Source organism: Ochotona curzoniae, unplaced genomic scaffold (assembly GCF_017591425.1).
Source record: "Ochotona curzoniae isolate NIBS_2020 unplaced genomic scaffold, NIBS_Ocur_1.0 patch23, whole genome shotgun sequence".
NCBI lineage: Eukaryota > Metazoa > Chordata > Mammalia > Lagomorpha > Ochotonidae > Ochotona > Ochotona curzoniae.
Window position 1 is genome coordinate 22277 of NW_024466784.1, and position 23677 is coordinate 45953.

Below are 23677 nucleotides of genomic sequence, written 5' to 3' on the forward strand. Positions count from 1 at the left end.
ATTAAAATTAGAAATTAAAAAGGAGACATTAATGGCCCAGCACATTGCCTCACTGGCTAATCCTCTACCTCCAAGCACCTCCTTCCATATAGGAGCTTGTTCGTGTTCCAGCTGCTCCACCTCCCATCCAGCTCCCTGCTTGTGACTTGGGAAAGCAGAGGAGGATGGCTCAAAGCCTTGGGACCCTGCACCTGAGTGGGAGAGTAAGACGTGGCTCCTGGCTCTTAGCTTCACATCAGCTCAGCTATGGCCATTAAGGCACTTTGGAAGTGAAGCAGTTGATGGAAGTTATTTCTTTCTGATTCTCTTTTTATTCTGTAAAATCTGCATTTCCAATGAAAGAAAATCTTAAAACAAACACACAAATAAAACCAGAAGAACCTGGTGCTGTACCCAAGCGGCTAATGTCCTCACTGTAAGGACTTATTCCAATATCCCACCCTGGACCCTGCGCCATTTCTTCTTCCTCACAGCTCACAGAATTCGCGCCAGTCCAGCCCTCCACCAATCAGATGTAACCTGGCATTCCACCTGAGAATCCCACCCCCAATCTCCCAGCCCCTTCCCCAACCCCGCTCACTCACCAATCATCCCCAGGCATTCACCTGCAGGCACCAATCCCCTGGGGCCTTGACCTCAATCCTTCCGAATCCCCGCCCTCCACACCTGGCAGACAAAAAAAGGCCCCCAGATGGGGTTCTCTCTCTCTTGCTCTCTCTTCTCGGTTCCTCCCCCCGCTCTTCCTCTCTCCTCCTTCTTACCTCCCTTCCCTCCCCTTCCCTTGTTCCTGCCCCACTCGGTTTTCTTTCTCTCTCTCTCTCTCTCTCTCTCTCTCTCTCTCTCTCTCTTTTTCCTTGCTCTCACCCTCCTCCCCCTTTCCCCTTCCCCTTCCCCTATTCCTGCCCCGCTGGAATAAACTTCCTAAGATACCTCGTTGCGTCTGGTGTTTTCAGCTCACGGTAAAGAACCAGGTTGCGAGAATTAGCTGCGCATAAAGTATCTTAATATCGTATGACCTAGAACTAGAACTCTTACACTGTTTTAAATAACTAACACTCACCTTGCATGACCAGAATCCCATATGGCCATCAGTTCATGTCCTGTTGGCCCCACTTTCCATCCAGCTCCCTACATGTGGCCTGGGAAAGCAGTCAAGGACAGCAAAAGATCTTGGGACTCTGCACCCATGTATGAGACCTGGAAGATGATCCTGGCTCCTAGCTTCAGATTGGCTCAGTTTCGATAATTGTGGTCACTTGAGAAATGAATCAGTGGACAGAAGATCTTCCTCTCTGTCTCTCCTCCTCTCTGTATATCTGACATTTACTGAAAAGAGAGAGAGAGAAGGAGCCATTACTGGTAATTCCCTAGAAACACAAAGAAACTGCTGTGATGATACCCTTTTGGGCGCTGGTTCTAATAGTCTGACATCTCCACTTCTAATCTAGCTCCCTGCTGATGGCCAAGGAAAGTAGCAGAATGAATTATATAATATATAATATATAAAAAGTACAATCTAAATATTAAATTAGAGACTGCCATCCCAGCCCCACAGTTCTCAATGGCCACAGGGCAACAGAGGAGGCTGAATACTTCGCTCCTCTGCAGTTGTGGCTGAGCTAACACATGAGGGCCCTGGCAGGGCTGACTCAGCAGCTGCTCTTTGCTTCACTACCTTCACATCTGGTCAGGGCTGTCATCTCCATAACAATGCTGGTCACAGCATCTAAACACCTGCACTCCTCACAGGTGGCTGGGACAAAGGACAGCAGATGGGCAAGCAGCAGACAGACTGCCCAGGCTGGGAAGGAGTGAACAGAGGGATAAGGCTTGGAGAGCTCCCACCTTCACTGAGGAACCTAGGAGCCCACAGGCTCCCCAGGGATAAATGAGCACTCCAAACCTGGGGACCTGGGGCTGCAACCACTGGCTGAGCTTGAGGCTCTGTCTGTTACAAGAAACTGATCCTGGTCAGCAGTGCCAAGTCAGCATAGAGTACACGTCTGAGGATGAAGGAAAGAGAAAGGTTCCCAGATATCAGCACAGCTCCTCGAAAATGAGGACATAGTAGGATGTGGGACACAGCTAAAGAGCAACAGGCATTCATTGGATAATATGAAAGCAGCAAAGATTGTGTAAGGGATGGGAACCTGTCCCAGGAAAACGGGTTTGCTGCAGCTACTTAAGCTCCTGCATGTGAAGCCTACATCCCAGAGCAGAGAGCTGGTTCACATTCTGACCTGCTTCTTCTGATCCAGCTCCTTGCTGCAGTGTCTGGGAAAGCAGCAGAAGACAGCCCAATCATTGGGCACCTGAAAGCTATGTGGGAAACCCATTGAGAGTTCTGAGTTCCTGGATTCAGTTTGGAACAGTACTAGCTTTTATAACCACTTATGGATTGTACAGCACATGGATAGTTCTCTCTCTCTCTCTCTCTCTTTCTCTCTCTCTCTCTCTCCACTCTTCTCTCAAATAAATTACTTGTTTAAAACTATCTCAGCATGATATCTTAAGTGGGGTATCTATCTGAGGTAAGAGGGTGAGGATCCCAGGGCGCTCACAGCTGGAATTGGTACCCTTCTACTGCGGGTCAGGCTGAGGGGATTTCCCTCTCACCTTCATCTGCATTAACAACAAGGTTAGTGAAAGTAGAATCAGCTGGACTCCCAAAAGCCCAGGATGTGTGATGCTGGCCTTGCAAGTGGCACTTATCTCACAGCACCACAACAAAGGCTGTGAGATGAGAGAGAGAGAGAGAGAGAGAGAGAGAGAGAGAGAGAGAGAGGTGGGGGTTGCAAGGCGGGTGGGGCAAGGATTGGGAGGGATTGAGCTTAGTCTCCCATGACTTCCTCAGGATGATTGGTAAGTGGACGGGGCTGGGAGACAGGCTGGGAGCTGGGTGGTGGCTGGGAGCTGGGTGGTGGGTGGTAGGATTAGGTGAAATGCCAGGTTACATCTGATTGGTGGACGAATGGAACAGAGTTTATTTTGTGAGGAGAAAAATGAGCCGGGTCCAAGGAGGAATGTTAGAATCACTCCTTACAAGGGGACCACAGGGAGAAGAGAAAATGACAGGGGGAGTGCTGAAAGGAGGTGAGGACAGGGCCCCAGAGTTCAAGACTCTAAAGCAGCAGGTGCCCAGAGTCCTGAACTCCGTGGTCTGTGTCCTGGTTTTTACAGAAATGTCCACAGAGCTTCACTGGGATCCCAGCATGCAGCATTTAATGCATCCTGCGGGGCTGCCTGACATCTAATGTACTCCTGATGTGGATCAAGTTGAACAATAAAACACGCACAGGCCTAGGCATAAATAATCATAAAAATAGGCAAATAGAAATGGGCACAACCTGATCAGGTCTCTCAGGATCCCTCAGCCAGCCCCGGGCCTATCCTCAGGAGGGGACATCACACAGGCCTGGGCAGCCGGGCACAGGGTCAGGGCACAGTCCCTGGTACCCGCCTGGCCCTCAGGGTCTCAGTCCCAGGGCGGGTCTGGGCCAGGGAAACAAGTGCAGGGGAGTCCCCACCTCCTCCAGGGTCACTACCCCTCTCACAGCCTTAGTGAGCTCCTTCGGCCCGGATACACGTGATGAGGACATAACTCGCACTCCTATTGAGCAAGCGGCTTCCAGAGGAGCCAACCTGCTGCTTGAAAATTTTCCCCCCTCATCGCGGGAACGCCCATAATCAGAGTCAACTTAACTGCAAAAATGAGGTCCCTGCTACCCAGGACCCTCCTGCTGCTGCTCGCGGGGGCCCTGGCCCTGACCGAGACCCGGGCGGGTGAGTGCGGGTCGGGAGGGAGACGGGCTCTGCGGGGCAGGAGCGAGGGGAGCGCGGAGGGGACACAGGACCCCGGGGAGCCGCCTCAGTCCCGCCCTTACCTTCCCCATGGTAACTTTACTGTTTAGCAAGCCGAAGGACTCTTCCTTCCCTGCCGCCCCAAGCGAACTTAGACCCGGAGTATGATTCCGGATGGGGGTCTGGGGGTCGTCCCTGGTTTCAGCCCCTCTCTCCCCCAGGCTCCCACTCCCTGATGTATTTCATCACCGGCGTGTCCCGGCCCGGCCTCGGGAAGCCCCGCTTAATCGCCGTGGGCTACGTGGACGACACGCAGTTCGGGCGCTTCGACAGCGACGCTGAGAACCCGAAGGCAGAACCGAGGGCGCCGTGGATGCAGCAAGTGGAGCAGGAGTACGTGGACAACCACACACAGCGTGGTAAAGAAGCGACACGCTCTAACATTGTGTACCTGAACACCCTGCGCAGCTACTACAACCAGAGCGAAGCCGGTGAGTGACCCGACCCTCCCCACGTGCGCCCAGGACGCTCCGGGTCCCCGGGGCCGAGGTCCCCCCACCCCGAGACTGCGCGCACCAAGAAACCTTTGGCGGGAAGAGCCCGCAGGTTTCATTTTCGGTTTCCACTGAAATCCAAGCGGGTCGGTGAGGGCGGGGGCGGAGCTGCGAGGGCGGGGCTGACCGCGGGCGGCGATAGTCTCACACACTCCAGAAGCTGTACGGCTGCGAAGTAGGGGCAGATGGACGCCTCCTCCTCGGGTACTGGCAGTGGGCTTATGATGGCGCTGACTACATTGCCCTAAATGAGGACCTGCGCACCTGGACTGCAGCTGACGCAGCAGCTCAGATCAGCAAGCACAAGTGGGAGACTAGAAGTCATGCTGAGGACATCAGAGCCTATCTGGAGGGGGAGTGTGTGAAGTCTCTGCGCAGATTCCTGGAATTGGGGAAGGAGACGCTACAACGCACAGGTGTGCAAGGCTAGTGGGGCCAGCCCTCACCCACCTCCCCTAGGGCTGGGGCTGTGGAGGAGGGGAGGAAAGTGGGACCCAGGACTATGTCCCTCTCTCCTTACAGTTACAGCTTGGATGTCCTCCCTTCCCTCAGTATAGAAGAGGGACCTGGGTTGTACAGGCATAGAAGATTCTGAAAGGAATCCTCTTGGTGCCCTGGACTCCCGCTGGGTCCTGTGAGCTGTGACCCCTCCCAGGCCTGTCCTCAACCTCAAGCCAATGCACTGGGAAGATTCAGGGTTCTCAGTCTCTGCCTCCACTTAAACCACATCCCGTTAATCCCTTCAGAGACCCGGGTCCTCCCAGCCTGAACCATACCTGATCCTATATCTTTGCAGACAACAGATGATCCCATTGTCTTTATCCAGGCCAGGTCTGAGCTTGCAATGCTCCCTCACCCCAGTCCTCCTGTCTATTCTAAGGATGGACACTAAGTGCAGCTTTGGTGGCACATGAAGAACATTAAAGGCCTGAATTGTCCAAATTTTCCCTCAGACCCACCCACAGCACATGTGACCCACCACCCAGTCTCTGACCAGAAGGCCACCCTGAGGTGCTGGGCCCTCGGCTTCTACCCCAAGGACATCACACTCACCTGGCAACGAGATGGGGAAGACCTGACCCAGGACCTGGAGATGGTAGAAACCAGGCCTGCGGGGGATGGAACCTTCCAGAAGTGGGCAGCTGTGCTGGTGCCTTCTGGAGAGGAGCAGAGATACACGTGCCAGGTGGAGCATGAGGGGCTGCCTGAGCCCATCACCCTGAGTTGGGGTAAGAAGGACAGAAACTGGCAGAGCCTTCAGCAGGGTTGGGTCCGAAACCAGGGTGTCAGAGCCCCTCACCCTTCCTTCCCCTCTCAGAGCCTCCTCACCCCACGGTGCCCGTGTGGGGAGTCATCGCTGGCCTGGTTCTCCTGGCAGCTGTGCTCATTGGAGTTTGGTTGCTGCTGTGACGATATGAAATGCTCAGGTAGGGCAGGGTGAGGGCTGGGTCTGAGTCCTCTGTCCCACAGGGAGAATATCTGTCACCCCATTCCTGGGAAGCACCATGCACACACAACTGCACCCACAGCCTGGCCCAATGTGCAACACACTGGCTCTAGTATGAAACACAAGTGAAGTTTGGGATGAATACTCCATGAGGATGACTCTAATCACCAGGACCTGAGTTCCAGCAATCCTTTTCAGGGGGAGGTCCCAGCTGAGGACACACCTCTAGGACAGGCACCTCCTCATCCTTTCCTGGTTCTGTAGCCACAGTTCTGGAATCTCTATGAAATGACCCAGTCCTCTGGGTTTCCTCTAGGCAGGTCCTCAGACCCTGCCTTCTCCCTGCCTCTCACTACTTGTTTTCTCTCCCAGGTAGGAAAGGAAGGAGCTACACCAAGGCTGCAGATAGGCACTGGGGTGTTTTTGGGGGTGGGGGAGTCCCAGGACACTTGCCATGGTCACATGCCCATGGGGAGGCTGCCCCACCAACCCTTAGCTCCTCCCTCAGCCACACACCCAGGGCTCTCACCAAGTCCTGATTGGTTCTCCCAGGTGGGGACAGTGCCCAGGGCTCTGACTGCTCTCTCACAGCTTGAAAGGGGAGACCTAAAGGGTCTATAGGGGAAATTGGGTGGTTCTGAGGGGAAACTGAGGGGCTGGGGGATTACTTGCATTTGCACATTTTCATGTGTGCTGAGCTGTCCCTGTTTCCGTGTGCAGTGACCTGAATTTGTCACCTTGTTTTTATAGCATGAGACAATTGCTTTGTATCAGACAGAGGGATAGAACCTTGCTCAAGTCCTCATCCTTGTGTCTTCAAAAAGCCCCACCCTCCTGATGATATTTTGCCAGCCCTACTTTCAGACCAGCAATGGTTTCCCAATGAAACTGTTGAATTTGAGGGGTTGGGAGAATCCCAGAGCCTATACAACTTTGTATAAAATGAAATAAATGTAGTTTTTTTTAAAAAATCTGTCTTTCCAATAAAGATAAATAATAATTAAAGAAGCACCATGGGGCCGGCAGTGTGGCCTAGTGGCTAAAGTCCTTGTCTTGAACGTGCCGGGATCCCACATGGGCCCCGGTTCTATCCCAGCAGCCCAGCTTCCCATCCAGCTCCCTACATGTGGCCTGGGAAAGCAGTCGAGGACAGCAAAAGATCTTGGGACTCTGCACCCATGTATGAGACCTGGAAGATGATCCTGGCTCCTAGCTTCAGATTGGCTCAGTTTCGATAATTGTGGTCACTTGAGAAATGAATCAGTGGACATAAGATCTTCCTCTCTGTCTCTCCTCCTCTCTGTATATCTGAATTTGTAATAAAAACAAATAAATATTTTTTAATTAAAAATATTAAAAATAAAGAAGCACCATGAACCTTCCAGAAGGCATGTGTTTGCTGTGTTGAGTTGGCTGCAGGAAGGGACAGGAGAGGCTGTGAGGCCCTGCATGAGTACGGGGCTGTCCCCAGTCTGTGCTCAGTCCATCAGGCTTTGCCATTGTCACCTATGACCTGACCCAGCTGCCTCAGTGTCCTGATCTCTCTAGTAAGATGTGCCCACCAACACTTGCCATCACAGGACTCACAGAAGCCAGCCTGCCCTATCTCATGGACCCAAACAGTGGATGCTGCCCGAGGCCAAGACAGTCAAAGCTCAGGCTTACATTCAGCACTTGCTCCTGTCTTTCTGTGTTCATTCTGTTCCTTAGTATTGTTGACTGATTGCACCTGCTCTTCCTGTGTGTGAGCTCTGGTGGCCTTCACCTCTGTGTGTGCAGGAGGCAGTGTGGGAGGGAGGGAAGGAGGGCAAGACAACAGAGGACACTTGTGAGAAAGCACAGGCTGCATGGACACAAGTGGAAGAGGACGCCGCTCTGCAGCAGCTACAGGCAACCTCTGTCTCGGGCTCCACTAATGAAGATATCAGGTCTGGAAGGGGCAGATGCAACACGCTCATCACTCAGGTCATCCTGCTGTAGGTGAGACCCAGTGCTGGGCAAGTTGGTCCAGAGTGGGTGTGACGGCTGAGGCAGTGGCTGTCTCACCACCATGGTCAGCATGCATTGCACTGAGAAGGTGACCCTGAGGAAGATTGGAAGGACACCAGCAAAGTGTCTGAGCAGGTGCTTTGCTTGAACGGGGCGACCAGTGCAAATACCCTGGGCAGGAACAAGTCTGCACACAGAGCAGGGAACCATCAGGAAGGCTGTGTCAGGGCACCATCGTCCAGCAGGCCTCACGCACACTGGAAGGCTCAGTCCTGGTTCTGAGTGAGGTGGCAGCCACAAGACAGCTCCAAGCAGAGGAGAGACATGTGTGCACCTTCTCCTGTCCAGGGACCACCCTGGCTGCTGTGTGAGGACAGGGCTGAGAGACTGTGAGGCTGGAGACAAAGCTGTAGGAGTTCCTGCTGTGTCCAGGCAGGATGTCATTCACTATGTGAGTATGGGCATGGGCAGAGTTGGAGAGATGAGGTTCTGGATCTTTCTGCAGATGGATGCACAGCACTCCCTGTGGACTGCATCCAGGGAATGAGAACAAAGAGTGAAGGAGCATACCATGGGCTTTAGGCTATACCAGTGCAGGTAGCATCGTGAGAGAAGGGCAACCTGAGAAGGTGAATTCTAAGAGGGGCCACCCAGGTTTTCAGTGCATTAGCAGTGGGAGCCAGGATGTCGGTGAGAATTGAGTGACACTGCGGGGCTGGTAGTTACCATGATTCAGCGGCTGAACAGAAATATCTGTGTGGGAGACTGCTCCGGCCAGTAGAGCCAGTAACATGGACATGGCGAGGGTCTGGGGGATGAGGCACCCACAAGAGACCAGTGATGGTGGAAGTCTCTCTCAGCCTCTCTTTATTACCCCTTATATAGTCTTTCCCCAAAGCACATTAACCAAACAACAGGATGCCAATGAGTCCCATTAGACCAAGTGCTTTTAGCTACAAGCCCATTTCCTGTAGTGTTCAACTTAAGGAGTGCTAATTTTGCAGTCAGGAGCAGAGATGGGGTACTCAGAGAGTGAGTGGCTGTGATGAGAGTGTGTGCAGGACCAAGCCCTGGACCTGCAGGGCTAAGTGGAGGCACCAAAGCCATAATCTAGCCATGCAAGGCTGAGATCACTGTGAGAACCTGGAACTTCAGATTTGCTGAGGGCATCCCATGGTCACTAGGAGGCTGGACAGCCTGGATTGGCCAGATCTGCATGTGGCTCAGGTGGTCGTGACACACCACCCCCAGAAAATACTCAGCAGCCGGAGGGGAAATAGGATTCCAACCTGGTCCTCAGCCTCCCCTGAAGGACAGTCATAATGGCACATCTGGGCCCTGGACACCACACAGTGAGGGGCCACTCTGGCAGACACCTGGGTGTAGGCGACCCAATTTTACTTAGGATCATGCAGGCTCACAAGGTGGGACACACACGCCGCCAGTTGTGAACCACACCTGCTCCAACCTCTCACTGTCCCCAGGCTGTTGTGCTGGGCAGGACCATCAAGATGCTCGGTAGGGCAGGGAGTTCCAAATCAAAGTCAGCTGTATGGTTCCCAGGGCGGCCCCACCCTCACCGGGCACCTTCCTGTTTAGCTGGGATGTCAGGGGGGAGGGGCAGTCACCGCAGGCTCAGCTAGTGATGTTTCAGCTCCCAGTGTTCACATCTGGACAGGGCACAGCAAAGATCAAAGGCGCCACGCCTGTGTTCTCTGAGAGCCCCACAATCAACCTCACTGTCACCCACACTGGAAACCATTGGGTCATGGGCAGAGAGCACCACAAGATGAGGGAGGTGTCAGAAAATTATGTTTATTTATTTGAAGATTTCTGTCATCTTTGTGAAAAGGAGAGTGCTCCCCCCATCTCCTGGCTCATTTCCCCAATTACCCACAGAGCTGGGACTAGGGCAAGCCATAGCCCAGAGCCCAGAACTCAGTCCAGCTATCCTTGTGCATCATCCTCTGCCTCCCAGGGCATGTACTGGGTGGACACTGGGCCGAAAGTGGAGCCAGGACTCCAACAGAGCACTGAGATGGGACTGGGCGTCCCAAGCTGTGTCTCCACCCTATGGAAAAATAAAGGACACAGGTGGTCAATGCCAACCAAGGACATTGGAGACATACAGTGTCCTCTCTCCTGCTGGGGCAGCCCAGGAGGAAAGTTCAGGAAGCGGCCACAGCTGAGCACACACAACCTCCCAGGATCTCCCTGGATCCTGCTGCCTCACATGGTGCAGAGCATGTATTCTCACTCCTTGGAGCCCACAGTGAAATCCAGGAGTTGCCAGTATACACTGCACCTGTCTATGTGACATGGGTCTGACAGAAGGCAGAGGACCTGGTTGAGGCTGCAAAGTCAGGAGCAGAATCCATGGCCTCACCCTGGGTGGTCCTAACCCTGCATCTGAGGAACCACAGCCCTGCTGCTGGGCATAGAGGGCACAGCTCATATCCCTGACCTGACTCTGGCCCCAAGTCTGCATCAGGATTGCTACCCCACTGCTTCTGATTTTTACATTAGAGATGCCTAGGGGTGCTGATTTTGCAGCTCTGAGGTGTGACAGAAATGCTTCTGTTGGGACACGGCATGGTGTCCCAGTGGCCAAGTCCTCACCTTACACATGCTGGGATCCCATAGGGGCTCTGGTTCATGTTCTAGCTGCTCCACTTCCCAGCCAGCTCCCTGATTGAGTCCTAGAAAAGCAGAGGAGGACAGCCCAAAGCCTTGGGACTCTGCATCTGAGTGGGAGACTGAATAAGCTCCTGGCTCCCGGCTCCACATCAGCTCAGCTATGGCCATTGTGGCCACTTAGGGAGTGAACCAGCTGATGGAAGATATTTCTCTCTGATTCTCCTTTTTTTTCCTCCTGTAAGATCTGAGTCTCCAATAAAAATAAATAAACCTGTTTTTAGAAATGATAAAAGGAGACTTCACTGCTAATTCCAGAGAAGCACAAAGGGTCATAAGAAACTGACTACTCTACTAATCCAGCTCCCTGCTAGTGGCCTGAGAAAGTAGCAAAAGATGGCACAAGTACTGTGTGCTTCGCCCGCATGAGAGACGCAGAATGTATTCTGGGCTTCTGGCTTTAGCCCAGCCCAGCCCTCATGTTGTAGCCATTTGTGGAGTGAACCAGTGGTTAGATTTCTGTGTCCTGTCTCTCCTTCTCTCTCTCCCTCTCTCTCTCACTCTACCTTTGTCAGTCTTCTCTCAAATAAATTGCTTGTTCTAAAACTATCCCAGCATATCGTTAAGTGGGGTATCTATCTGAGGTAAGTGCGTGAGGATCCCAGGGTGCTCACAGCTGGGGTTGGAGCCCTTCCGCAGGGGGGTCTGGCTGAGGAGGATTTCCCTCTCACCTTCATCTGCCTGTGAGAATGAGGCTCCTCACCACAGTCCCCAGTGCTACAGATACCCTGGGGCATCATAACACATGCACCTGCCAGTGCCCACTGTGGGCCCTCCCAGCCCAAGCAGAGGAACTAACACAGGAACTAACACTCAGGCAGTACCTGAGACAACAGCACCAAGGGCACTGCACCCTCATGTCTCCAAGTGGTGGGCCAATAAGATGCAGAACTGCAGCAGGACAATGCACATCCCTCTTTTCCCTTCCTCCTCTGATGACTGCTGAGCTCATGACCAGTCAGAGTGTCCACTCAGACAGATCACTATCACTCCCTGGGAGTTCAGACAGCCTGAGAGAGTGGCTGAGGTTACACAGTCCCCACCTGCAGTCAGCAAGACCAGAGGGGAATCCTGACCCAGAAGGTGAAGGTGTGGTGACCAAGGGCTACAGGCTAGTGGGCTTCCTGCTGATGACAGACACCAGGAGCTCTTCACATGATGCAGCCCATGATGGCTGCAGATGGACACTCGGGGGCTCTGAGAAACACACTGAGTGTAAGACAGGGAGCCAAGGCTAAGGTCAGCTCAGGTGTTGGTCCACTCCTGCTGCAGGCAGAGATCCCAGCCCAGCTCAGGCCACATCACAAGGGACCCTGGATTTTTCTGCCACCACTGCCTGGCCTGGGTGGGGTCTGCCCCTAGGAGAAGTCAGGCCAGCAGACAGGAAGGACAGATCTGCTCCCCTCCCACACAGGCTAAGCCAGCAGTGGCAGCTGCTGGGCTGCTCCCTGCCTGGGCCCGCCACCACTGTATGCAACGGGGCCGCTGCTCAAGTTTCAGATCTGTTTCCTTAGGGTATCGGCAGGTGTTTGAGGAGTACATGCGGGTCATCAGCCAGTGGTACCCAGAAATCCTAATTGAAGGAGAGAATTTTTAAAATTTTTATTTTATATCATTTTATGACATAGTTTCACAGGTTCCGGGATTCCCTCCAGCCCGTTCCCAAGCCTTCCCCCCACATTGAATTCCTCCATATTGTTTTTTTAAAAATATTTATTTATTTCTATTACAAAGTCAGATATACAGAGAGAAGGAGGAGATACAGAGAGGAAGATCTTCCGTCCGATGATTCACTCGCCAAGTGAGCGCAACAGCCAGTACTTTGCCAATCTGAAGCCAGGAGCCAGGAACCTCCTCCAGGTCTCCCACACAGGTGGGCTTTGGGCCATCCTTGACTGCTTTCCCAGCCACAAGCAGGGAGCTGGATGGGAAGCTGGGCTGTCAGGATTAGAACCGGCGCCCATAGGCAATTCCAGCGCATTCAAGGCGAGGACTTTAGCCACTAGGCCATATCACCAGGCCCCAAATCCTCCATATTGTTACAGTAGTACAGATCATATCCAGTCATTATTCCTTCATTGCATGTATGGACCATGTGGAGAGCCCAGCTTCTTATTGTTGAAGGAAAGAATTATCTCCTTCGGGCCCAGCGCGGTGGCGCAGTGGTTAAGGTCCTCGCCTTGCACGTCCGGGATCATAGTCCCACTGCACGGCACTGGAAATGCTTTCACATTAAGGGATTTTACAAGAGCAATATGACTAAAGACAGCAAGGTGTATACAGACCAGATGCTTTTTTCACTGGCTCGTTGACCTCTTCGGAAACCTCAATGCAAGATAGATTTTCAGTGCTAGCACATTTTGGAATTCTGCACATTTCACAAAGTGCAATAATACTGCATAATTTTCTCCCTATCTTAAATTTATCTAGTTAATAAGTGTTGTTTTTTAAATGTAGACATTATTAATTTTCTTAGTCATATTTGAAAAAGAAAATTGAGTAAATTTGACTTATTCTCAAAGATACCTGTTACATCTGCTGTGCTTTTATATTAATTTGTTATGGTTTGAAAAAAATCAGTCTGTTTGGGAACATAGCTGAAACTCCCAAGTACTTTACAAAGAGTTCAACTAGACATCTTTAATTTGGTCATTCAAATTTATGCAGTTTTCAAAATACTGCAGATTGTGAACAGTGCTTATTATACAAGGCTATAGAGGAAAATCTAATATCCAAAGTACTCTACCAATGTGTGTGTGTGTGTGTTTACCAGAGAACTACTATAATATCAACTGCTTTTTAAGCCATGTTATATAATTCAAGCATCTTGCCTTGACCAGTCTAATGAGTTGATTAACTGGGCCTTTCTACTCAACTAAATAAAAAACTAAGTAGATGTCAGTTAAATAAAAAAAGTTTGAATTTGTTGCTCAGTATACCTGTTAACGTATTATTTAGCAACCGTATCTCCTATTTTTTGTTTTCACTATCAGATAATTTCATAAGGCACACACTTGAGGATCACTCCCCATTTTTAGGATAGCTGAAATTCACTCAGTTGAATCTTTGCAACATTGATATTAATTGAATAGAGATCACCTGTCTGATAGTTTAATTTGTTGAATATTTTAGAACTATATTTGAGGAATATAATTGGAAAAATTTTAATATTATCTACAGTTCTAAAATGGCAGTTTAAACAAAGTTAAACTGATGGACTGTAAGAATAACTTAGCAGAAATAAGTCTATAGTGTGGAAAAATAATAATATTGTATCAGTACAACATACAACTTTGAAATTGGAATACAGTGGTAAAGCCAGTGGGAGGCGTAGGTGTGTTAGAAATAAAGGGACTGAAGGCAACATGACGTCATTCAGCCTTGGTTTCGCCTAACACGTAGCTGTTTTTAAGACCTTATTTGAGGATATTTCAATGATTCATGGAACATGGAGTTAAAAGTAGGTTTATTTTGATGTAAAAAAATTAAAATCTATACATTTGAAGAATCTTCAAAATTAGTGAAAATGCATATTATGGAAAAGCTATGCACAGATTAATTTTTGCACCAAAATAAACATCTTTAATCCTGTTTTCCATTAACTGTTTGAAATATTTTTTGGACTTACATGTTGTACACCTAATGTACCATTCTGGAAGCTGGTCTGACAGTTCACTCCACAAACTCATTAAGGATTATCCTTTTTGTTAATAATAATTTAGATTATCTGTTAACAACATCGACTTCTTAATGTAGTGAAATGAAGTATTACGATTTAAGGTCAAATTTCCTTAAAGATTATCATTAGTTATCTCTGAGAAAGCTTAAAATTACCTTTGTTAGTTAGACACTCCAAACTCCTCATCTTGTGCAAGTTGGAATGTCTTGCTGAATCTTTCCAGGGATCTGTCCATAGAACATGCCAGCAGGTTGGCTAATGTTATTGGATTTTTTAGTATAATGGCCATTATGGAAGAAATTGTTCATCATGTTAATAAAAATGCTAGTAAAACATGGCTTTATACCTCAGTTTGTAAAATCTGTAAGACAAGTATGCTTTGGGAATATAAATTGCATTATTTGCTTAAGGCAATAGGATTCTTATTTTGAATGTTAGTTTGGAACTTTGATTAACTGGCCAACATTCCATTAATTCATATTTTAACATTAGCCCTCAGGATTTTTAAACATGGTTTGATACTCTGAAGCTTTAGTTATTATTCTATTTATTTATTTACATCTTTTTGGAGAAATAAGTGAGGAATTATAAAGTTTGGGGACTTACCTCTTTAGAATTGTGAAAATAGACTTTAAAAAAAGAAAGGAGAGACAGAAAGAATCTTCCCTCAGCTGGTTCACTCCCCACAGTCACTACAGCCAGAGTTCACTCCCCAAATGGCTACACAGCCACAGCTGAGCAGATCCAAAGCCACGATTCAGGAGTTTCTTCCTAGTCCCCCATGCGGATGCAAGACCCAAGGACTTTGGCTCTGCCCTGCTGCTTTCCCAGGCCATAAGCAGATGGGTCAGAAGTGGAGTCACAAGGACACAAACCAGCACTGATATGGGATCACGGCATCACAAGCAACAGCTTTATATAATGTGCCCTGTTCTTTTTTTTCATTTGGAGATTATGAAACTGGAGCAGTCAAGCTTCAATTTCTGCCTCTGGGAACTCTAGATTCCTTAGTGGCACCAGGGGACCCAGGAGTTGACACCACAGCCTGACCATTGGGCTGCTTGCTGCCATGTGGTCTCTTGGTGGCCCCTGCTGGTCATCCAGGATAGGCTGGCTCACACAAAGAGAGAAACCAATGTTCTAGAGGGCTTTTTTATTCCTTCAGGACCTTCCCTCCTCAGCTGCCCAAAACTCACAACCAGCCTTTGTAAGGAGATCGGTGACCCATGTGCACTTACTCTCAACCCCTTTGTCATCCTGGCTCCTCTCCTGCACCTCCATCTGCATGGCACCCTGTCCCTGATGTCACCACACAGCAAAGGAGTGGAGGGCCAGTACACGGCCCTCTCCTCCCTGCAGCCCCACATGGCAACAGAGCCTTGGCTCTTTCGGATTCATGCAGGATCTGAGTGCCTACTGTCAGTAGGTATGACTCTATTGCAACTTTGACCAACAGCCCTAAGTTCCTGTGCTTAGGGGCCTTACATTTCAGAAGTTTCTCTAAAGTTAAATGGAGGGTCAATTTAAGGTTTGTATTTGTTTATTTATTTATTTATTTATATGAAAGGTGGGGTAAGGACAGACACTATGGCATACCAGTTTAAGCTGCCACCTGCAACCCAAATATCCTAGATCAGAGTACCTGCGTGACTCCCAGCTGCCCTTCTGCTGCTAATGCAGCTGAGAGAGCAGGGAAAGATGCCCAGGTGCTCAAGTTCCTCCTCCCTCCTCACAGGCCTGGATTGTGCTCCCTCTGCGCTGCTTCAGCACACCAGACAGGGGTTTCCTCTGCCCCTCCTCCCCACTCCTCTCTCTCCTCCCACTTTGTGTGTGTGTGTTTATGTGTTAAATCAATAAAATTTAAACAGAAAGGAAGGGTGTCAGGCAGCAATTGAGCTGTTGGAAGGATGCCTATTTTCCATGTGTCCATGCCCAAGCTTGAGTGACAGCACGCTACCAAACTCAGGTTCCTGTTACTGTGCGCCTGGGAGGCCGTGGTGATGGCTCAAGTACTTGGGATGGTGAAACACTTTGAGTTCTGTCCTCTTGACTTCCACTTGGCCCAGCCTGGGTTCTTACAGTCATATGAGGGGTGAACCAGCAGGTAGATCTCTCTCTCCCTTGTTCCCTCTTAGTTTCTCTCTTTCCATTAAATAAACAAATCAATAAGTAGCAGGTAATGCATGAGCACTGCTGAGGAACTTACTGACTGCATTGCACAGCAGCAAACTTGAGATGATTAAAATGTGCAGAAGCTTCTACTTGATAAACTCAGTAGCTCACTGTGCCTCAGGGTTTATCTGGACAGCATCACTCCTTCCCCACTCTTACACTGAGCATTCCTTGGCTATATTTCACTTTACATTATTGTTATCACTTGGCTATGTTTCACTGTATGTCATTGTGAAATCATTACATGGAGAATTCCAGAAAAAATTCATAAGCATTAAATCACACCTTTTTATTTATGAACTTAATAATTACCACAGAGTGACACAAAGATGGCAAGAGCCCTCTGTCTTCTGATTCTCTCCCCAAGTGCCAACAAAGCCAGGTGGGGCCAGTTCTAGTTCCAGGAATCTGCAGCTCCTCCTGGGTCTCCCATGTGGTGGGAGGGACCCAAGCACCTGAGCCACCACCTGCTGCCTCCCAGGCTGCACAGCACGAAGCTGGAGCACAAGCAGAGGAGCCAGGCCTCACCAGGCTCTGATACTGAATGGGGCATCCAGGGCAGGGATTTACCTTTGTACCCACTGCCTGCTCTGTGCTCCTGAGGGCTTGGAGGAAATCTCTCACTAATTTGTCTGTCTCACACAGGGTGTGAGTCCTGTCTGTGTCCAGCCTGTCTACACTGCACTCACTGCACCCCGTTAGGCACCTGGAGGCCTCCAGGGTTAGATGGACCTGGTGGTACTGTGTTCCTGTGTTCAGTGTCCTGCCCTAATGGCCCAGCTGCCCCCACAGAGCCCATCGCCCCCTCACTCCATCTCATCACACAGCCCTGTACCCCCTCACACCATCACAGGGAGAGAAACAGCACCATGACACACTCAGAAATCACAGAGTTCCTGCAGTGCATTGCTGTAACTGTGCTGTTTTATTATTGCTTGGTGTTGCTAAGATGTTACTGCTCAAAACATACACATTCACTTTGTCACAGGTGTGCACAGTGCAGGGGTCGGTGTGTCCAAGTTATCAGCATTCCCTGGGGGTCCGGGGTTGCATCCATGGTGGCCATGGAGGGACCCCGTGCTGACTGTGCTCTAGATTCACACACAGTCTCAGAGCTGGAGGTGGGGAGGATAACCCAGGGCACAGGTGCACTGTCTGGGAAAGTGCACCTGGAGCGGTGGGAGTGTGGCTGGGACACTGCTCACTCTGAGGTATGAAGGGATCACGTGCCCCTCTGTCACAGACGGGGTTCTGATCATTCAGGGGGTCACCTCTATGCAGCACATGGGGCTGAGAAACTGCAAGGCAGGGCTCCACGGGCTCTTAGATAAGACTTCCCAGGGGAGGGAAACTCGGTGTCTCTCCCTGTGCTCCCCAGGACTGCAAACAATCTGCCTTTAAAGTTTCTGCAAGTGAGTTTCCTTCTATAAGAGTCTGGCTGGGGGTCAGAGGAGTATCAGCTCAGTTCAGGGAGAGAAATCCTAAAAGAGAAGTGGGGTGGGCCTGGTCAGGGTCTCTCCAGCCTATCAGATTCCCTGGGCAGCTTCAGGGAGGGGACTGGGCACTGGGAGAGGACCTAGGGGCAGGCCGAGCCCACAGTCCTGGCTTCCCCCTAGTGATCTCAATCAGAGGACTGAACTGGATTACAGAAGCTGAGCGGTGGGGAGGCCCATTCTCCCGGAATTTCACTCCCCTTCTCAGGAACTGAGCGAGTTCCTCCTGCCAGGACACTCAACACGAGAACACGTCGTACTTCCATTAGATGTAAGGTTTCCAGAGGAGTCAGTCACCACCAACAGACCCTGCTTAGAAAGTCAGAATGGAGTCACTTGATTCAGAGTCTCCTGAGAACCTGTTGATAGGGTTCAAGCCACCCCAGACTCTCCTCCTGCTGTTCACCAGATCCCTGGCCCTGATCGAGATCGGGCAGGTGAGTGCGGATAGAGAAGGAGAAGGACTCTGCAGGGAAGTGGGAGCCAGGCGGAGGGACGCAGGACCCCGAGGAGCCACCTCTCAGATGTCCCCACCTCAGCCCCGCCATCCCACCCTCCCCTCATCCAGACCCTTCCCTGTTGTCCCTTTCCTGTCACACAACCCCATGGACCCTTTCCCTTTCTCCCCAGTGACCGAGCAAACTCAGACCCCAGTGTCCAGCTCCATGTGGGGATCGGCCAGGGTCTCAGCCCCTCCCTCCCATAGGGGAGGATGGCAGTCAGACCAATCTGGAGATTTTCCAGGAAATGCTTGGGTTGTAAAACAGGTTGGTGACAGGATATAAAAAAGCACGTATTATAGCCCTGACAACTGATGAGGTCACCAATGCAGTAACTGGCTGTGTGAGAACCAGGGAACAGATACTAACACTTGGGCATTTCATGCTGAGCTGCCTGATGAGACCACAGTCTGGGAGCAGACTGCATGATTCTGGTGTTGTTTCAGGAAAGGCTGCAGACCAGGGAATCTCAAGGGGATTCGGGAATCACCTGGATGTCACTGGAGGGGGGAGACAGTACAGCAGGAGATTTCCTGTTGGTAACCATGTCAGTGCTGGTGCTGACACTGCCAGTCTGCAGGTCACACTTTCAGTAGCAACAACCATGACCAGCATCCCAGGCTGAGCACCAGCCTCACCCCTAGGCCTTAGTAAATCACTGACTCTTATTGTGTTCAACATCTAACACAGTGGACTTATGGAGAGACTTGTGTATTTTTTTAAGGAAATGAGGATTTTTAGATTTGTTTATTAATTTGGGAGGCAGAATTACAGAAAGAATAAGACACAGAGGAAGAGAGAGATCTTCAATCTGCTAGTTCATTCCCCAAATGCTTAAATAGCTGGGCCATGCCAGACCTAAGCCAGGAGCCTGGAGCTTCATCCTGGTCTCCCATGAGAGTGCAACAGCCCAACACTGATGCCATTTTTCACTGCTTTCCCACAAAAATGAGCAGGGAGTTTGATCAAAAGTGGTATAGCTGTGGGAGTCCTAACAGCATCTAGGTAAAGTGTCTATTCCAAAGTGGTGGTTTAATTTGCTATGCCACTGCATCAACCACACCTGAATGTTTTGAAGCCAGAGATCAGAATGTGTATCATTAGGGACAGGTAATATTGAAATGTTACCTGTTTCCGGGGAAGAGTATATATGACCCTCAATTATGACAATGCAAGATCCATGTCACTTCTCTACCATAGGATAGAACCAGAAAGTTCAGCTCATGGTTCTCAGCTCAGCATATGAAAACCTTGGGATTCTGCTCTTTGAAACTGCTGCTCACATGGATTTCTACCACTTCTGGGAGATCAAACAATGGAATGTAAATCTTTCTAATTTGAACCTAACAGAATTTGTATATTTTGTTTTGGAGTCCGATTTCAATTCAGGAGGGCCACAGAACTTGGCAGCAGCAAAATGCCCAGTCCATCTCAGGGAGGTCTATGCCAGAACCATGACACCCTCTGCTGGGCACCAATGAAACTGATCATACCACAGCCTCAGGAAGCTGGACATGGCCTCTGGCTAGAATTGCTATCCCTGATACTCTGAGAAATATCCCAGTGCTATCACTCACACCACCCTTGCCAAATGCATTTAGACATGCCAGCCTGTTTGTGTCACCTTGTCCCAGGCATATGACTGGATGACATGTAGCCATCTAACCACTGGAGCCCGAGTCTAATGCAGGGGCCAGCTGCAGTGATGTTGGAGCAACTAAATTTTCCTCCTTCGTGGCAAAAAAATGGTCTCTGCCTCCTGCAAGGACTGCTAAGTGTGGGAATTTCCCTTTAAAGGACAGATTTTCTGTCTAGGGCTAGAAAGTTAAGGAGGAATAACCACACATTTCCACTCCTGGCACAGTGATCCGAGACTGGAACATCCGAGACTGGAACATCACTGTATTGTGCAGGCACCTGAGTTTAGCCAAGTGAGTGACTGATTAGTGACATCTGTCAGCTTACTCCCTTCTGTTCATTTTGGAGTCCTGCTTTGATTTACACCAATTCATACTCTCAAATGAATGGACGTGCTTCTCTCTCTTAGGATTAAGTGAATAAAACCTAGGTTTATAAGACAGAGAATCTATATGTACATTGACATCTTATGTTAACTCTAGTATTTTATTGTATATGCACATATTTGCAGAGATTATCCGTAACACTTATCAATTTTATGTGACTTTTCACAAAGATTGTAAAACATCATCATTTACATGACATAGTGCTCAAACTTGGTTTACCAACAGCTTATGAACAAGGTTTCTTGTTTGCTTGTTTGTTTGTTATCCAGATCCAAATGTGAGAGAAGTGCTCAGGTGGTTGACTACTAGCACATTCAGGACAAGGTAAGGTTGAGTTTTAGTGGAAACCCTCACTCTCCATTTCTGTATGTATCTCATTGTGGGATATTTGGAAACGGTCCACAGACCAACACTATTCCACAAAGTAATCCTTGAGTGGGTGGTTAAGAAGACGGACACGGATTTCAGCTTTTTTTCTTTCATTCTTTTTTTTTTGTACCAGCAGATCTTAAGTGTATTCCAATTCTGCATCTTGTTAATACCCAATAATACATTAATTAAAACCAGAATTTTAATATTTGGAGATTGCTGCATCCAACCTGAACCTCTCTCCAAGAAGTATAGCCCAGACAACTCTGCTAAGCAGCAAAGTTTATTGAGGAGGCAGATAAATACACCAACCAGCTGGGGTCAGCTCTCCTTTCCTTCACAGAGTGACCCCAAAATGAGAGTCAGATGGGTCTTTATAGAAAGAGTGAGTTATATAGCCAAGTTATATAGCCATGGGAACCAAGTGAGTTGGACAGCCACAGGAGGCTGCCATGGGAACAATGAGTGAATAAATCATACAGCATTGATTCCTAGAACCAAGGGTTGCTGGCAGGGCATGTTACTCCTTGTGATCTGGCCCAAAAAGCAGGAAACTGGCAAAGCATTTTGTACAGAAGCATAAAGAGCAGGTTAGCAAACTTATGCAGGCCTGAACCAAAGTGACTCCATTTTGTGACTGGATTTTACAGAGATGAAAACAGGCCTCTAGTATAGTTATGCTAGAAGAACATCCTATTGTTTATACATTAAAACAAAAACTTGAAAAACAACCCAGCATAGGAACTATAAAACAATGCAAATGCTTTTTAAATAATGGTCCTCTCCTTCTTTGATTTTTAAGTATAAATCACTCTTTGTTTTCTATTTAAAGTAGTTGCTACAAGAACTCCCACAGCATAGGTGAATTTGGATTTCAAGAAATTGCGGGCCAGTGTGGTGTCAAAAGAAGTTAAGCCTCTACTTGGAGCAGCGGCATCACACTTGGGTGCCAGTTTGCATTCTGACTGCTCCATTCTTGGTCCAGCTCCCTGCTAATGGTCTGGGTAAGCAGCAGAAAATGACTCAAGCACTTGGGTCCCTGCACCCACATAGGAGACCCAGAAGAAGCTCCAGCCGTCTGGCTTTACATCAGCTCAGTACTGACCACTGCAGCCATGGAAGATTCTCTCTCTCTCTCTGCATTTCTCTCTGTAACTCTGCCTTTCAAAGAAAAATAAATCTTTACCAAAAAGCCACAGTTTCTTTCTGCTTATTTTTATAAAACTTGCTTTTTCATACATTTCAATCAAAATAAAGATTAAAATGCCAGAGGAAATACAAAATCCAGTGGTCTTATAAAAGTACCTAAAAAACACAAACTGTAAATAATTTCACTTTCTCACCACACTGTTTATTGTGGAAAATAGCTACTTTTCAGGTTTAAAAATACTATACAATGGTTATCATTCTCAATGAGTGAGGGGTTTTCAAAAGGTTTCACATTTTAATATTATTAAATACAAGTCAAAACAACAAATTACCTTTGGAGTCCTCATTAATTCCTAAGAGAATACACAGATTCTGCTGTATATGCTGGGACAGAACTCCTAGCAGATGGCTCACCAGGTGAGGGCAAAGCCACTGACATCCCAGTTTCACCTTTCCTCTCACAAGGAAAGGTGTTCTTCTGCTGCAAAACTGGGTCAGGTTCTTCTGCCCCAAGACTCGTGACACAGGCCCAAGTCACACTCCCATTGGTTCCTGGATCAGCACCGCCCATTCATTTCCCTTCATAAAGTCCTAGCTGACCTTTCCTGTATGAACTCTTCACTTTCCCCACACTCTCAACATGGCAACTTTGGGGCTCCAGCCCCTCCTCCTGCTGCTCTTAAGGGCATTGGTGTTGAGACAGGGCTAGATGAATGCGGGTCCGGAGAAAAAAAAAGGACACCACGTGACAGGGGCACAAGACCCCGGGGAGGGAGAGTCCCAGCCCTTTATCCTGTCCCTGACCCATCTTGCAACCACTTCCTGCTCTGCACCCCGCGCAGACCAACGCCTCATCCGCCAGACTTCTGGGGAAGCACGCAGATGAAAGGTCTGTCCCAGCATTTCCCTTTGTCCCCTAGGCTCCCAATCCCTGCTGTTCTTCACCATCGCAGAGTTCTGGCTCCTCTCCATCAACTATGTGGATGGCATGGAGTTCGCACGCTTTGACAGCAATGTTGCGAAACCCACGCATGGAGCCCCAGGCGCCTTGGATGTGGCAAGTGGAGCCGGAGTACTGGGACCGGAACACACAGATCATCAAGTGCAGCACACAGATTTACCGAGTTAGTTTGAAACTGAACAGCTACTACAACCAGAATGAGGTCAGTGACTGAGGCAGACAAGTGGGGACACAGCCCGTTGTCCAAAGTCGGTCCCAGGTCTCCCAGAGGATGCAAGACAGCTCCAGTCTCCTTTGACCCTGAAAGTCCCCTTAAGATTATGACTCGGATAGGGGGCAATAAAAGGAACGGCTCTATCCTTTAGGGTCAGTGCCGACCTGGGGGTGTGACTGAGGGGTGGGACCAGGCTTTCACACCTACCAGTCAATCTGTGGCTGCGAGGTCAGGGCGGAGGGGCGCCGTCTCCACAGGTACAGCAGGATGCCTGCAAAGGCAAGAACTACATCACCCTGAATAAGGACCTGCGCTCCTGGATGGTGGCCCAGACCACCCAGCTCAGTGGGAGGCGAGCCCTGAGGCTCAGCTCCACAAGGCCTATCTGGAGGACACATGTGTGAAGCAGCTGCAGATTCCTGGATATGGGACAGGAGACTGCAGTGTGCAGGTACCTGAGACACCTCCAGGTCTCCTTCTCTTCACCTGCTTCCCATGAGGGGAGGAGGCCATCAGAAAACTGCTGTCCCTTGGGGCCAGAGGGGAATGAGTACTGGATTTTCAGATCCTGTACTAGAGATTAACTGTATTCTCTCAGACCCTTAAGCATTCAGATCCTGGACGACCCAAG

The 23677-nt window shown here is 49.3% G+C and overlaps 1 protein-coding gene across 1 annotated transcript; it reads left to right on the top strand.

Moving 5' to 3' along the window:
- Positions 1–3681: 3681 nt before the first annotated feature.
- Positions 3682–12984, top strand: LOC121166790 (HLA class I histocompatibility antigen, A alpha chain-like). The gene is made up of 6 exons (XM_040996077.1): positions 3682–3783; positions 4023–4292; positions 4496–4771; positions 5309–5584; positions 5674–5747; positions 12943–12984. Exons 1-6 carry the CDS (start codon positions 3711–3713, stop codon positions 12982–12984), a joined length of 1011 nt encoding a protein of 336 aa, XP_040852011.1. The 5' UTR covers positions 3682–3710.
- The last annotated feature ends 10693 nt before the right edge of the window (positions 12985–23677 follow it).

Coding starts and splice junctions, on each gene's coding strand:
- LOC121166790 (XM_040996077.1), top strand. CDS start 3,711: ATGAGGTCCCTGCTACCCAGGACCCTCCTGCTGCTGCTCGCGGGGGCC. Junction 4,293..4,495: donor CTACAACCAGAGCGAAGCCG/GTGAGTGACCCG, acceptor GCGGGCGGCGAT/AGTCTCACACACTCCAGAAG. Junction 5,748..12,942: donor TGGCAGCTGTGCTCATTGGA/GTTTGGTTGCTG, acceptor TTTTAAATGTAG/ACATTATTAATTTTCTTAGT.